We start from the raw sequence: 16,789 nt of genomic DNA, 5'->3' as shown, positions 1-16,789 counted from the left end.
TTTAGCCAGGATAAAACATGGCCTATTCCTGTGAGTTATTTTCAACTTAAACACTGTAATTTTCCATGTCATAATTTGCAGATAGTTTGGATAATTGCTTGGTCTCCAAACTATCAGAATCCATTATGTCCTTACTGGTATATTTCTTGAATTGAAATATTGAAGAATCTGTGCCCAGTAACTAGAACTACTACTGTGGTGCCTACTCTTGTGAGCAATTGCACTCATGCCAGAAGGACCACCTGAGTTTGGAGCTGTGGCAACAAATTTGTGGCAACAAATTCAAGGTGGATTCAAAAAAAAAAAAAAAACAACAGATTTCAAATAGTTACAATGATATGAAAACATAGGATAATCTGAGATGTTTGGATCATCTGATCCAGAATATATCTGAGTGTGTCTGTATTTGCATTGTTTCTATCTGAACTATCCAGGATCACTTCATGTGGTCTAGTTTGCGTGGTCAAGGTCTTTTGAGAAGTTTAGTCTACATTGCCTCTGGCTTCTACTCAAATACACCCTCCTGATATTTCCCTCTTGAATCTGAAATAGTAAAATAAACTACCCTGGGATCATTAATTCCTCAGTCCTGTCTGAATGAGAATGGATAAACCAGTAACAATAGATAGTGTGGGTTTTGGCAAGGAGCAGCAAACTGAGGTGGGAACTATGCAGCTGCATCTGCACTCCCAACCAGGCAGTTGTCAGAAATATTTGTACACTGGAGAATGCAGCAGGCTTTAGAAATTACTGTTACTTTTCATTTTTGACGTTTAGTCATTTAAAATCCAATTTGTCAGATGGATTTCCCCCAGCATATCAAAGAAAATAAATGCCTGTTTGTGTGAGTCCAGTGGGACAATGCCTTTAGCAACTTCTAGAAGCAGGTAGTTTGCTTTGCATGATGTTAGTGTGTAAAGCTTCCAGTAGAAAGGGTCCTGCTGGATGGTTTCTTGTGTCACAGATACAAAATTGTATCACAGGGACATCATTAAGAGAATCATGGAAGGATATCAGCTTTATTATTTTTTAATATCACTTCTTTACATTTCTTCTTGAGTTCTGGGGAAGGATGACAGGAACTCACTTCCTGAGCCTGCAAATCCTACATGTGACTATAAAATTTTCTCACCTATTTATAAACCAGATGCGTGTTTCTAAGAGTGCTTATTATTGCATATTATAAAGGATGGTTTTATACCTGAGCAGAGAAATAAAATCACTTTTCTATTTTAAATCTTCCTGGCTTAAGCTCATCATAGAATAGTCTGCTTTTACTAGGAAAAAAAACCTGGGTCATTTTAAAGCAATCTTCTGCATGGTTCATCTTTGTACTCTCAATTAGCAAGCAGTAGTCTGTTTGTTTCTCTGTGGGCTTCTAAAATCCTCTACAGGAAATGTCAACTGTGAAAAAACAAAGTTGGGCATTTCCCCCACTCTGATACTGAAAAAACATTATTGTAGTCATTGTAGAGGCAGAGTAGAGATTTCAAGATTACATTAACATCACCCAGAGCTATCATCTTCCTTAGCTGGTTCTGGCCTCTGCCATAGAAAAATACACTGGAGACTTCTGAGGTGTCCTTTCTTCACTGACAGTCTTATGTTTCAAGCAAATTTCCCTCCTTGTGTTTTCCAACCAACATATACATCTTAAAAAAGGAGAAAAAACATCTACATTTTGCCCCCAAAGTTTAATTTTTCTCTCTCTCTCTGTTTTAACAGGAAGTTTTTTCGTAGGGAATAATTTCCTACATGGATATTCCTACTCTAGAACAATAATTTTTTTTTTCCAGTGTACTTTAATCCCTCTTAAATATTACTGATTTTTCTCCAGAACTTTTATCTGTAGGCCAGCCTTTGCACTGAGACCAGGGACTGCTTTTAGCATAAGAGAGAAGAAATGGATAATGTTATTCTTCAACACTTTTTCCTTGCAGTCCCTAATACCATTTCATTCATACTCTGAACATTTCCAAATGTGATATATCATTGACCTGAAAACAAGGAACACTGAAGGCTGGTCTGAACTACCAGGATGTGCAAGTACACTGTGAAATACTGTGACTTCTTTGCCATAGGGAAATGTCTAGTACCACTTCTCAGACTAATCCAAATTTAACTTACGTTAGAAATAAGTTCAGGGATTGCCACTTACAGTGTATTGGCTCTGTTCTTGCTCTTAAAAGTAGATTCCACCCTGTGACAGTGCATTTGCAAGAGCATTCTAAGATAGTGATAAAATACAAACAGGCACTGGCTTATGAGCTCAGTAATAAATATTTTTTCAAAACAACCAGCAGAACAAACTAAGGCTAAGTGCATTCTATTGGCCTGATGTGACATATTCATGAAGTGTGTGCAACATTTACAGGAAAATCAAAGGATGGTAAAGAGTGAGAGGCCAAAATTCTGCTATAAACTTTGCATCCATGCTGAGCCTGTAAGCATCAGAGGCTTGGGGCCCTATGTGAAGTAGCTTTAAAAGAATTCTGATTATTTACTCCTAACAAAATTCTAGAGAGTGTTAAATGACAATGCAAAGTACAAGCATATCAGTAAATTATTGATCTTTAGATCCCTCACTGCATGCTCAGTATTCCCATGCAATGAGTACCTGAGCTTCTGTCAGCAGGGTAAGGGCACTCAGCATATAGAGGAGAACACTGCTTGTGTTTGGCAGTGTCAAAGAGGAGGACTAACAGAGGAACTGACTTAATTTATGCTTTGGTTTTGGAAATAAATGGTATTGTCTTTTTCAGAAACAGTGTCGTCTCCCCTGTCATAGATGTCATAGACTGGAAGACCTTTCAGTACTATCACTCTGTGGGCTTGCATCGAGGTGTTTTTGATTGGAAATTAGATTTTCATTGGGAACCAGTGCCAGAGCATGAAGAGAAGGTACGACAGTCTCCCATCAGCCCTATCAGGTAACAGTCCATCAGACAATGTGCCTTGCCCAACTCAGCAACAAAACTGGACAGTTTGGGTCATCTTGGCTCATCTTGGGTCATCTTCCAGCTAACAAGAGAAAGGTGTGGTTACTTGCATATGCTCAGTTAATAATTCTTAAGGGATAAGTTTTTTGTTTGTGCTGTTTGTTTTGGCCTTTAGTAATCATTCTAACCATACTGCAGTCACAGTGTGACAAATACTTTCCACACATTGACACAACTAGAGTACAGCCTGACTAGACAAGGTGTGGAGGTTTGTAGGGAAAGCAAAAGACAGAGTTAAAAGAGATGTGTTAGTCATGATCTGTTTGCCTCTTGTTTTGAATGTACATGTGTGCAGTGTTCTCACTGTTCTGAGTCTTATTTGATAATTCAGCTCTTAGCTCCCTTCCCCAAACAAATCCTAGAATTACACTCCAGTTGTCCTTTATTTTGGTTAGATAATCAGTTTATTCAAGCTTATATGGAGCAGTATTTAATCATTTTGTAATACTCTCGCTATGGAAATGGTGGAATTTTCACCCTCTGTGTAATTCCCATAAATCAAGGTGTTCACTTCCAAACTGTTTTCTACACAGGAGTCCTGCAGTAGCTGGTGCAGTGGTGGCCATGGATCGCCATTACTTCCAAAATACTGGAGCTTATGATTCTGACATGACCATGTGGGGAGCAGAAAACCTGGAACTATCTATTAGGGTAAGGACCTTAATTAAAACATCAAACTGTAATAACTCTTGCAATTTTAAGGAACTTGAGTGAAAAAGGAAGAAGATATTTGTAAAAACAGTGCAGAACATTTTGGGTTACGGAGACTACAACCTTCCCTGCAGAAATCTATCCCCACACTCCACATCCTGTCAGGACTATACAAGAACATGCAGGTTCTGTGAGTTAGGAGTATTATATCAAAAGAAGGAAGTTTTGCTGGCTATCACTATCTGCCCGAGGCCTGAGTCACTGCTTTTGGCACCCTCTGAAAGCTGCTTCTTCTATTCTGGCATGTTAGCATGGACCAAAAGGAGAGTAGCTTTATTTCTTTGCCAGCCTGTAGTTTTAATAGCAAATTGTTTATATTTAATTCTTTGCATTGATTTTTGCTGAATACAAAGAGTAACTGACATTGAAAATCAATGAAAATTGCAGGCACAAAGGGCACAGTGTTTTTATTGTCCAAAATAAGGGAAGGTGTGCACCCAGATCTCTCTACTCCTCTGCACTATTTGTGCACAGAAAAACATAAAGGAATAGAAATACCCATACTGGATCAAATCAGAGGTCTGAATGCCCAGGATCTTCTCTGTGTCTGTGGGGAGCAATGTATGAAGAAATATATAATAATGCTTCTGCTGTTTCCAGGATTTCCTGAAGGAGAGCCTAGAGTAAAGGAGCTTCTCCATTTCAGATAAAAGTAATCTAAATAAGGTAATCTCTTTTTGTGCTTTCACCTGTGTTTCAGACATGGCTCTGTGGTGGCTCTGTAGAAATTATCCCATGCTCCCGAGTTGGGCACGTGTATCGAAGTCGCTTCCCCCATAGTTTCTCCTATGAAGAGGCCATTGTGAGGAACAAAATCCGAATAGCAGAGATCTGGCTGGGCTCCTTTAAAGAGAACTTCTACAAGCATGACACAGTGGCTTTCTTAATCAGCAAGGTAAAGACACCTGTAGTGGTTTGTATTGGAGGTTTGTGTTGAGATAGGTGAAGGGAGAGGAATATGAGTGGGGGTGTCTGTATGCAGTCAGATGCAGGGGATAGATAATATTTTTATTAAACCTTCCAGTGAAAGAGCTGTCAGATAAGGAAGGAGAGAAACTTGTGCCTAAGTTCAGCCTTGTGCTGAAGTTATCAAACCTTGTGGAGTATAACTTTTCTCCAAATGACTCCCCAAAAAGCTGTGGTTTGTTTTTTCACTGATAGTACCTGGAGGGTTGTGATGCATCTGAAGTGGAAGCCTGCACCCCTGTGTGCTCAAAGGACTGTCCTAGAGAGTTCATTCTCAGTTACTGGTTTTCCTCATATGGCTCCTGAGGATATTCGGTATTATTCACAAACGAGTGGAAAATTATAGGGAATATATCTGAGTGGTCTAGTGACAAAAAAGGTGGGTTTTTTCCGTGAACTGACATATCCAGAAGTAACTGAACTGAGAAAGTTAGATCTCAACACACCACTATTTACAAGTTATATTTTCATTAGAAACATGGTGCAGACATCTGACTAGACACTCTTCCAGGAATTTGGTTTCCCAGCAGCCTGTAAGCTAGGACAGCATTGCAGGCAGATGTGTGGTGTAGCCCTGGCATGCAGCTACACTTGAACCATCTTGCAGGTTACACACCATCCAGTAACTACAGAATGTCCACACCTGCTTTTTAAGTACAGTCCCCATGGCAGATCAGGGGTGGTCAAGGATCTGTGTATCCCTTGTATTATAAACAAGTGGATGTTTGCTTATTGGGTGTCTTGCAGATGTGGGGAATGATGTTGGTGTAGTTAATGTAGTTAATAATGTTAATGTTGCTGCAGTTCTCAGGAATTCTCTGGCTCTGGTACCTTTTCTTCTAATCATATTCTTTCTACAAGGCAGTGGACAAACTTGTGAGCAGTTTTGAATGAAAATGTATCATTTATCTTCCTGTTCATTTAACAATGCCACATTTTTAAGGAGAAAAACTTTCACAGGAAGCATTTAGGCAGAGCATGGGTAGGTGCTGTGCAGTTTCCATTCGTATTTGCTCCTGTGTTTCACAGAATCATAGAATCAGAGAATGGTTAGGTTTGGAAGGGACCTTAAAGGTCATCACATTCCAACTCCCCTGCCTTGTGCAAAGATGCCATTCACTAGATGAGGCTGCTCAGAGCCCCATTCAGCCTGGCCGTGAACAGGGATGAGGCCTCAGGGATGATGCCTCATCCCCTTCCTCAAATGAGGCATCTACAGCTTCTTTGGGCAACCTGTGCCAATGCCTCACCACCATCTTGAGTAAAGGATTTCTTCCCAATAACTAATCTAGACCTGCTCTCTTTGAATTTAAAACTGCTGCTCCTTTTTTTAAGCCCCCCTTTAGGTACTGGGAGTCTGCTCTAAATTCTCCCTGAAGCTTTCACTTCTATCCAGTTTCATCAAGTGATCCCTCACTTGTTCTTCCCTTATAGGGTGAGGGACTTCCTTCCCCTTCCCCACTCACTCAGAGGATCAGGGTCTTGAGAGAATAGAGACCTGACTGCCAGCAAAGATTGAGGAATTCTTTCAGCTTTTTCGATATCAGTCGCCACCAGTTTACTCTTCTTGGTTATCAGTGGGGAGGGGGGTTTCACTCTCCTTGTCCTTTCTTTTCTGACCTATGCATTTATAGAATCCCTTCTTGTGATTATTTGTGTCCCTTGCCAAGTCCTGTTCCAGCTTTGCCTTGGCTTTTCTGTCCCCACGCTACATTCAAAGCATATCCCTGTACTTTCCTCAGGTCACCTGTCCCTACTTTCATTGTCTGTGCATTTCTTTCTCTGTTTGAGGACCAGATCCTTGCTCAGTAGTGCCAGTTTCTGGCCTGCCTTGCTCAATTTCCTACACACTGGGATAGAGAAAGCTCTTGCACTGTAGGAAAAGTGGCTTTAAAGAGCTGCCAGCTCTGGTCAGCACCTCTGCCCTTAAGGACAGTTTCCTAGAGGATCTCTCTCATCAGCTCCTTAAACAGCTGAAAGTTTGCTCTTGCAAAGTTCAGGGTCTTGACTTTGCTCCTCACCAGGCTCACACTCCTTGAGATCACAAACTCAAGGGCTTGATTACTGCAGCCCAGGCTGCCACCACTCCTGGTGGCTTTCATGAGCTCATCAGCACTGGTGAGCACCACTGGCTCCAGTAATACCTGTCCTGTATGCCTCAGTCATTCAGGGCAGGCCATCACCCAAGAAAGCCAGATCCAGCAGGAGCTGCATTATAGTGGGGAGGGGAACGGGACTGTGTATCAATGTGATTTCTCTCTTGTCACCTAGTCCGACCTCCTTATGTTCCACCAGTGGATCTGCCTCTTCAGTCAGCCTACTAATTGTAGAGTCTGGAACTATTGTGTTTCCTTTTTTTACTCTTATTTTCACATATTTTTAAGAGATCCTTCCTCCTTGTCTATGTTGCAGGTTTGAACTCCACTGGCCAGGAGCTTGTCAATTGATTCACAAAGGTTTATAGTCACTAGACCAAGCCTTTAAAATGGGCAGTGAGGTCTTTAAATCATTTAATAATTCCCTGAAGGCTTTTCTTGTCAGCTCAGAAGCAATTTTATCTACTAAAAACTACAGTCACCAATGATACAGCTAGCTGTAAGCAGCATGACCTTTTGCCTGAGTTTATTCTAGCCAGAATAGTTTTACTACTTCTGAGTATTATGCTCCCTCAAATGATCAATTTTATGATCTCTGTGTGCAGCATGCCGTAACATAAATGGCCCTTTTTGTGTGTTCCTTTCTTTCACAGCCGATGTTTTCAGCCTGTCAGTGCACTGGGATGTTATTCAAAAGGCACAAGCAAGCAAGGACATTATTGCCACTCAGCGGCAAAGGGCCCTGAGGGGATTTATTGCGCTGAGAGGGTGAGCAGAGCCACCTATGGGCAGCTATAGAATTCTCCCTGAGTCTTCACCACCACCATTGCTCACTGCAGAAAACAACCAGTGATCCCCATTTAGTTGGCTTTATAACTCTTCTTGGTTTATTGTCTGAATCACATTTTGCAAAAAATGCCTGTGGTGCGAGCATTAAACAGATTAAATAGGCTCTTCGCAGCTCTTTACTACTTCAGCCACCAGCTCTTTTGCTCCTTTTCTTGCGTGGTTTGCATATTTAATTTACAAGCAGTTTCCTTTCAGATTGGTTTACAGGGACAATGACTTTATGTTATTTACATGATTTATTCAGCATCAAATGCAAACTGTAACTAGTGAGATAGAATGAGATTTACTGCCACTGCCTTCCTCAGCCAAGGCAGACTCTCATGAGAAATATCTTCTTTTAGGGGAAGCATTTTTCTTCTCTCTCTCCCCCTTTTCCAAGAAAACCTCTAGAGGACAGGTTCATGTGGTGCAGAATTGCTAAATTTTGTTGTTATGCTTATTGAATCTAAGACTGGCACTGAAGTATGAGGTTCTCTTTAACATACTGCAACTGTTGAGCTTTGCCTGTGGAGTTTACAGAGGCTGGCAAAAAGTGCCACATGGAAGGATTGATCCCTGCCTTTAGAGACTAACACCTCATCTTGGTTCACCAAGGCCCTTCATTTGTCAGTGTTTTCCATGCTACGAAGTCCATTTCTTTCTTTATGGATACAGAGAAATAGCTGGTCTGGGAAGAAGTTATTTACCAGCAATTCTCTGCTTATGTTCCCAATTTTAATATTTGTCAAAGAAATGCAGACCAGTTTCCTGGAATCCCATCCCAAACTGCATTTTTTAAAAAGCAGAAACATGAAGAGGGGAGATCTACTACTGGCAAGAAAGAGGAGAGAAACTTTTAAGAGTTGTTAGATGTTTTTAATATTTGGGCACTGAGAGATTTAGAAAAGCATTTGTGTGGTTTTGAAACTGAAGAATTAGACACAAGTGCTTAGAGGTTTTGAGAACCCTGTTAGTCATCTATAGCGCTAAATACCCTCAAACATTCAGCCTGTCAGTCCTTTGCAGTACAGATGCCTGTAGCTGCACCAAGAGTGTAAGGCATTTGTCTTTTTTCATAAGAGAGTTTAGTTTTTCATAAGAAAGTTTAGAGCTGATCTTGTGTCTTTATAATTCAAGAAAATTGAGATATCATAGAAAGGGTTTTATGTATTATAGCTGCAGAGAACCTTTGTTCATTAGATTTAGTAAATGTCAGATAATAGACAGATAATAGGTGATAGACTGTATTTTGGGTTAAATTCTGTCATCACTTACTCCCTCTGATCATAGAGGACTGACAGTAACTGGGTAATTTGGGCTGTTAAAGGCCAGGAAACTGAGTTTTTATCAGTGGGAAAAATTCTATATTAAATGGCAATCTAATACAAACCCACTGAATTTCAGTGCAACAATTATCAAACTTGGTCCTGACTTTTTAAAATAGAAATATGATAAAGACTGACTTATCTTGCAGTATAATAATAATTTTTAGAGGATATACTTATTTTCACAATGTATGCTACTTCCAAAACACTTCTGTCACAATGCCAAACTGTGGCTGTTTGAGCATAAAGTTTGAGAAGGGCTATAGCTGGATCTCCCCCTTTGCATATGTCATAAGAGATACATCTAAATATTTGTAACATTCAGGATAGAAAAGCTGGTAGAATAATTCCTGTTTCATTTCATTCATTTCCAATAATTCATTTCCACTTCTAGCATCTCTAACACAAATACACCAGCAACCTTGTTCCCCTTTCTCCATAAAGGCAGAGAAGCCAGACTGCAGTGAGCGCCTTCAGCTTCAGAAGAGACTGGGCTGTAGAAATTTCCAGTGGTTTCTATCAAATGTGTACCCTGAACTCTCCCAGCCTGGAGACACACCAAGACTCTCTGGCAAGGTAAGAGAAAACACACTATAAAGAATGAACTTTTTTTTTTTTGCATTGTTCAGAGACTCCAGTGTCACTTCCATGTCCTAACTACTTGGTCCAAACAGGCAATACAACCAGGGTGGGAGGACAAAGACAAAGCAGCCAGGAACTGAACCCAGACTGTCTGACTCAGTTCAGTGCCACAGCTCAGAGGATCCTAACCTTAGGTTCTTCAGGTGCAATTAATAAAGGAAAAGAATTGCATTGCCTCATGCAGATGACAGAAGTGAGAGCAGCCAAGATATCTCTGTGCTGACCCAAGTGCACAAAGAGAATAAAAAGCATTTCTTCAGCCCTGCACTTCCCAAAGGACAAAAGTGATAGCAATAGCAGTTCCCTGGCTGTGTACAGGACAGGGAATGTCTGTTGTTTGTTTTTTTTTAACACATAGTTGATAATTATAATTCATTAAATATTAATTTATTCCCAGCAGCCTTACTGGAAGGAAGTTTCCCCCAACAAGGCAAAAAGGTCTACTAATTAATTCACACTCAGCTATCTTTAGCCAGATTTTACTGTGTCCTTTTACTATTTTACGTGCTCTTTATTTTCAAAGTTAGCTTGAGAAAAGTGTAACAACTGAGTGTGGATCACAAGAATTGTCATGTTTCTGACTACAGTGTCCCATTGAAGTGCAATTTTCCACTAGTATAAGCATTTTGATACCTTTCTTTTAATTATCAAAATAGTTAAACCCAGAAGTGGATCTCTCTAATTTAAACAAAACTCACTGGATAACACTGACCCTTGGTGAAACTCTGGCTTTTATATTAGTTTGCAAAATCAATATGCAAGATCAAGTCTGAAAGAAAAGAAATAGTGCCTGATTTATGAACAAAAGCATGTATCATAAAGGGATACAATCACAAAATGTTAGCTGAAGGATATTTTGTTTGTATCCAATTGTGATTTATTTCAGTATAAATTTTACTTACAGCTTTACAATACTGGCACTGGCTTCTGTGCAGATTACAGAACTGGAAGAGCTACTGCAGAAGGGTCTATTGAACTCTCCCCTTGCAGTGACAGTGTCACCCAGGTAATGTACACTTTGAGTATGTAGACACTGTGTCAGATCTAGGGAGCCATGCAGATGTAAGTGGCTGGGTTGATACTAGTGGAAATACTGGCATGTTCAAAATTAGTATGTGCTAAGGCAACAATGCCCACGCTTCCACAGCTAAGTGCCACTCAAAAAATGCCAATGCCACATGTGTCACTGAGGTAGATACCAGACTTTGCTCCAGGAGACAAAATTAAGGGCTTACTTGTTTAGTATATTTGGTAGTGTCTGGGGAACAGAAAGCTTGTCAGTAAAAAATACATAACAGTTCCAAAATATAGGGGGGAGGAGGGGGCTCCCTATTAGTTACTAAATCTGAGGATTAATGCCTAAACTGCAGTCTAAGGCGGGAGGTAAATTCATTTAGACTCCCTAGCTGGCATCGGTCTAGCTCAGGGTGAGCTGCAGGCACATTTCAAACTGCAGCACGTGAATACACTGTCAGAAACACCCTTCTGTTCAAATATTTATGAAACTGGAAAATTTTGTGATAGGGTGGGTTTATGTTACACATAGTCATGGTTCACAAAGCCTTTCCTTAGGTAAATAGTTATGCCAGAATTAGCTAGCAGGGGGAACTGCTTTGAAGGGTCAAGGCTGTTTGGTCTCTGTCACTCCTGTTTGGGTTGTATCTTAACAAACATGTACAGGAAATTACCTTTAGTATTAACATTTAAAAATGAACTGGGATGTCCATCTATCATTGTTCAAACAAACCCTTCCTTTCCCAGAACTTTGAATATAACATGAAGGAAATCTTACTTGGTTCTGCTCCACTGCTTTGCTTTGATGTCAGACACGGGAAGGTTGTCCCTCAAAACTGTACAAAGGAGACAGATAACAGCAACCAGCACTGGGATGTCCAGGAGGTCAGTAGTGGCTCTGCCATGGGGAAAGGCAGGTGATTGTGACTGTGGGATCACTGGCTGATTTCAGGATTTGTGTGTGAAGAGATGAGATGCCTGAAGGGCAAATTTCACTTTTTTACCTTTTTAACCCAGAATATCTCTTGCCCACTAACACTGGCTATGTAAAAAGCTTTTGGTTTAGAAATACAAACTACAGAAATCCCACCTAAAATCCTATTTCTTTGTTTTACATGTTTATTTTACTGGCCTTTTTGGAATAGAATCAGAATCAGTAGTTGTAAAAATAAGAGCAGGGCAAATCCGTTCCCATTTCCTTCAGATTGAGGGAGGGTTTGGAAATCCTGACCCCTCCCAAATGAGAGCCCTTTGTGGAGCTTTCAGTGGGAAACAATAAATTTTCTCCTGCATTGTAAGAGAAGAGCAAACTTCCTATTAGAGGAATTCACTGTTTTTCAGTGAACTTTACCCAGCAGAGCAGGAACTCCTCAACAAGACTGAAAAATGTCATGCTTTGGGACAGCCTGGGAAAATAGCAGTTACTGTATTTGTAGGGATGCAGCAATCCTCTGGAACAGTCCTACTGTAATTGTGCTTGATTCCTAAGACAAGTACTGGTCCTTATAAAATGTTGTCGTCTGTAATACTGAAGTGGTGCTGATGACAACCTGTAGCCATAGGAAAAATGGTGGTGGAAAAGAACTCTGCACCTACCACTCATGTTAGCTTCAAAAGGAACTACAAATATTCACCATGCTCTGGGCAGAATGCTAAATCCAGTCATTGTGTTTAGAGCATTGCTTAAAAAAATTTGAACAACCAGTTGTTACTGGTGATATATTGTATATAAATTTTCTGAAACATGGCCTAGCTTTTACTGGAAATCCCTTACTTTTAATTTGTTCTTTCTTTCTCTTCTTCTCTCATCTTGTAGAATGGAATGATTGTCCATGTCCTGTCTGGCAAATGCATAGAGGCAGCAAAGAGTGAAGATGAGAAGGACTTGTTTCTGTATGCGTGTAACAAGAATGCAAATCAGGTGTGGCAATTTGAACGTTCCCATGGGCTACGTCAGAGGTGACTGGCAGGTCGCTACAGAAGTCAAGTCTCCAAAGTTTAACATTACTTCTGCTTGGGATTTAAGATGCATTTCCTGCAAGGACAAGAAAGATGTTTGTGTTTGCTGTAGCATGCAAGGAAGTCAGGAATGTCTCTTGTTTAAAAGCCTGGCTCCTGGTTAATCCAGCTCTAGCTAAAATTTCTATTTATTCTGTGAAGCAGGGAATAGAGAAATTGTGAGAATCAATAAATTCTCAACTCTGCTATTGCAGAAGACATTTAGGTTTGCCCTTTGATGGAAACATGGAAAATTGGCTGCCAGACAGCTTGTCTTCAGTATATGCTATGACTTTTGAGGATACAGGAAAAGTGAGATTTTTGAAACTGCAAGAGGAAGCCAGCTAAACCAGGGCAGGAGTTTAACCTTGTTTTACAGTGCCCTCAACTCATATAAAACAAAGTAGGTTTTGTATGTATAAAAGTAATAAATATTTCCACATGTAATGGCAAAAATTTTGTTTTGCAGTTAACCTGAGCCAAATTTCTACTCTCTGTGAGATTACACAGAGCATAAATTAACACTTAATTAGGCATTAATTGCTCTAATTGACTTGGACTATTGACAGTCCTCAGTGTTTGGCACACCCTTCCTTAAATCCTTATCCACAGTCTAATTTGGATGGGAGAATGACTGAAATATTAATAACTTTTTTTTTGTTGTTTTTTTTTTTTTTAATTATATTTTAGGACAACTCCTCAGGAAACTTTTGCAGTAGTAAGGAGGGTAACAACTTCTCTGCTTATTTGGGAATAGAAAGAATTGGCAGCATCCATTTGCTCTTGTAAAGCCATGGGATGAGCTTACTATTATTACTATTATTATTATTATTATTACTATTATTATTACAGTAACAGAAGTGCTGGCTGAAAACAGAAAGTGAAGGGAAACAGCCAGTTTCAACAGTGGCTACCTAGGAACAAAATACTGGTTTTGCTTCCATTTGCTTGCAGCCTGAGTTAAGTCTTTCAGGCTGTCAGTTTTAGCCAAGAAGATTGTGTAGATTCTTGCTGTTGTGGGTCTTCGAGATGATCCTGAAAAAAACAAATTTTCTAAAGAAGTTTCTTCTGTAGAGCCTACATTGCTGCTGACCTGCTGTCTTTCAAAGGAGTGAATGAGAGATGAGGTTAAATAACAAGAATGGTCTCACACAATATGAACTTAGCCAAGCAAACTTCCACCTCAGTATCTCATTAGGGTACTTTCCTTTCCGAAGATAAAATCAATTAAATCAATGATGACACTTCCCAAGAGCCTGCTAAGAGTCTTCCCACATCAACACCTGATTTATAGTATAACTCTGATCAACATCTGATTTATAGTATAAATCAATCACAATCCTATGTACATATTAAAGGGGAAGGGTATCATTAATGAAATTCATTTAGGTTTTGAATTATTTCCAAGAGACAGAAAATTGTGGGTTTTTTTTTTAAATGTACAGCACATTGTTTAAACTTTAGAGAATGGAAGGACTAACAGATTATTCTGCTTAGAGCCTTCCAGTTACCTGCTCTCAGTAAATCACAATAAATTGGTATCAAGCAAAACTGATTACAACAGAGGACACGAAGAGTATTCTCTGTTGTGTTGTCCAAAACATCTCCCAGTGTCTAACTCTCTGTCTACTTTGAGTGCTAAAGATTCCACACTGTGTTAAGACATCACTCCAATCATCTTGATTACCACTTATGCTTTCTTTGATAGCATCAGAATCTCTTACTATTTCTGCTGTATCATTTAAAATCTCCTGAGACATTCTGGAAAATGCTTTAATTTTCAGCTAAGATGAAGATAGCAACCTCTTCCAGAACACCAAGTGATACCTGACCATTGCCCAAATCCAGGGTGAGAAAAGAGAATTTTAAAAATTGCATAAATGCTGTTTTAATGACATGTGATGCTTTTATTTTAAATTATGAGTATGCCAGGTTTTTAAATTATGTATTATTTATTATATTTTGGACACCACACTGGGAATATAATTCCTTCAGAATTTAGGTAAATGTTAAAAAAATGTGTATACAAATATGGCAATTGACCACAAGTGATATTTATCACAAAGAAGAATGAAAATATTTCTGGTTTAGAGAGGAAATGTTTGGAATTTCAGAGACATGGACATCTTCATTTACACTACTTTTCAATATTGTGATAAAAACATAGAAAATAAGGTTTGCTGTAGATATATGTACCATAGAAAAATATGTTACCTAATACCTCTTCAAAAAATAAAATTAAAATCTATGGTGCAGTGCCATTTAGAAAATAATTGTTAATGCACTTGTTTTACTTACTAACAGAGTAAATGTATGTTTGGTTTCCAAGGGAACTAAATTCCAGAGCATGGGCCAGAAGGGGACATGGATTGTGGAGCACACTTCCCTCTAATAGAAACATAACTTAGAACACACAAATTAAAAAAAAAAAAAAAAACAAAAAACCACCCAACAAACAAAAACAAACAAACAAAAAAAAAACCTAAAGGAAAGCATCTATCCCTGTTTTTCCTATTTTCTTTCCTATATGGCTTTTAAATGGATTGGTTGGTTGTACCAATACTGTTTCCTCATTGTGGTCATTTAGACTTTGCCCCTGTGGTTACATCTATCAGCTACTCTTCTCCTCATGGAACTGGGCTCAACAAAGAGTGGTGGCTAAGTATGCTGGTATATTTTCTTCATTTCTACCCATCTTTCATTTAATACTAGCACACAATGATGCTTTGAGCACCACAAAACATAGAATTACATTCAGTTCTCTATTTAGACATGGTCAACATTCCAGGTTCCACTAATTCCCGTGACAGGAGAGAAACGTAAGGACAAAATGTTTCAGGTAAGAATTAAACAGTTTAAACTTTGAAGACCTCCAAATGAGAGCCTCAGGCAAGAGCAAAGGAATTCCAGCATAACAAATAAATACCTTATAGTGTAACTCCACCTGTTTCTTTGAATTTCACAACCCAGGCACAGTGCTTTGAGCCAAACCCACCCATGAAGCTGAGCTAAAAGGTCAGATTCAAGAACAGGTCACATTTTGGTTGACAGCACTTACTAAACAGTCTAGTTTATTCCTCTCCCAGCTCATAGAAAATGGAAAAAAATAGAGTTGAAATACTGTTCAGAGTACTTTTAAACTGAGCCCCAGTTGATGCAGTTGGTGTTGGCCATAGGCTGGGGTTTGTCCTGTTAGGTGAGGTGCCATCACTGGCACAGAGAAGCAATGGCAGAATTCCTCTCCATGTGTTATGCTGAAGTCTAAACGGGGATGGGAGGTTTACCAACCTTCATGCTAAATCCTGTAGCACAGAAATATTGAGGGTATCTCTCAGTCCAGGTGTAAGTGCCTCCAGGTCCTGTCATGAAGATGTTCATTGAGATGTTATACTGTCTGCTGATTGAAATGCAATAGCTTCCATTTCTGATATACCCAGGAAAGAATGGAACTATGTTCAGGCATCCTAGACAAGAACAGTAACAGCCCAGGTTTCCATAACAGCTGGAAGGTGACATATGAGTTAGAGCTTTCAGATGCTGACTTTGTATCTCATTTTAACTCAAGCAGTTCTATTCAAACTGCAAACATATTGGAATAGAGTAAAAAAGGAGTGTTTTACAAATAGGTAACATGTTTTTAAGCTCATGTTTTTAAGCTATGCAAACTGCACGTGTCTGCCCTGAATAAAGTGTATCAGTGCACAGAGAAACATATTTTTATTTCCTTCATTGTGTTATGATTTGTTAATGCCTTGTTTTCCTCATGCTGCAGCACAGCTGGTCTGCAAAAAGTCCAGTCAGAAAGCATCCAGTGGCAATACCCTCATGCAGCCATCACCTGATAGTCTTACAGAAAAGTACATCTTGTCAGGACTTATCGGCATCTTAGAGGGGGTTTGATTTTGCAGACCTCTGCCATAATTTCCATTGGTTTCATTGGAAAAGTCTGAGTAAGAACTCCAAATTCAGAGTCCCTGGAAAGCATGAACTCCGGCACACCCTTCAGGCAGCTCACAGCTGCTTATTCACCAGGTGCTTTGGAAGGATGTTTTGGAAAAACAATCTGGCTACATGACTTGAGAAAGAAGCCATAGTGGTTTCACTATCTTTCTAGCTGATAATTTTTAATTATTTTTTTTTAATTAGCTATCACTCTTGGGGATGATTATGCTTTAGACATGTGGAACAGGATTCACCTCTGTTAACTGGG

At 39.4% G+C, this 16,789-nt stretch overlaps 1 protein-coding gene across 4 annotated transcripts in view; it reads left to right on the top strand.

Moving 5' to 3' along the window:
* GALNT15 (polypeptide N-acetylgalactosaminyltransferase 15) overlaps window positions 1-16,289 on the top strand; it is a 29,797-nt gene extending 13,508 nt beyond the window's left edge. For all 4 annotated transcript variants that reach the window (XM_021538149.3, XM_021538151.3, XM_021538150.3 and 1 more), the window contains exons 5-11: window positions 2,763-2,930; window positions 3,533-3,650; window positions 4,411-4,605; window positions 9,370-9,501; window positions 10,472-10,573; window positions 11,329-11,466; window positions 12,398-16,289. In XM_021538149.3, the coding sequence (XP_021393824.2) occupies window positions 2,763-2,930; window positions 3,533-3,650; window positions 4,411-4,605; window positions 9,370-9,501; window positions 10,472-10,573; window positions 11,329-11,466; window positions 12,398-12,544 (1,000 nt within the window). In that variant the 3' untranslated portion in view covers window positions 12,545-16,289. The remainder of the gene's footprint in view (window positions 1-2,762; window positions 2,931-3,532; window positions 3,651-4,410; window positions 4,606-9,369; window positions 9,502-10,471; window positions 10,574-11,328; window positions 11,467-12,397) is intronic.
* Window positions 16,290-16,789: the final 500 nt, after the last annotated feature.

This window comes from Lonchura striata, chromosome 1 (genome assembly GCF_046129695.1).
Source record: "Lonchura striata isolate bLonStr1 chromosome 1, bLonStr1.mat, whole genome shotgun sequence".
Lineage (NCBI taxonomy): Eukaryota > Metazoa > Chordata > Aves > Passeriformes > Estrildidae > Lonchura > Lonchura striata.
Note: the sequence above shows the minus strand (reverse complement) of the source record. Positions and strands in the feature narration are given on the sequence as shown.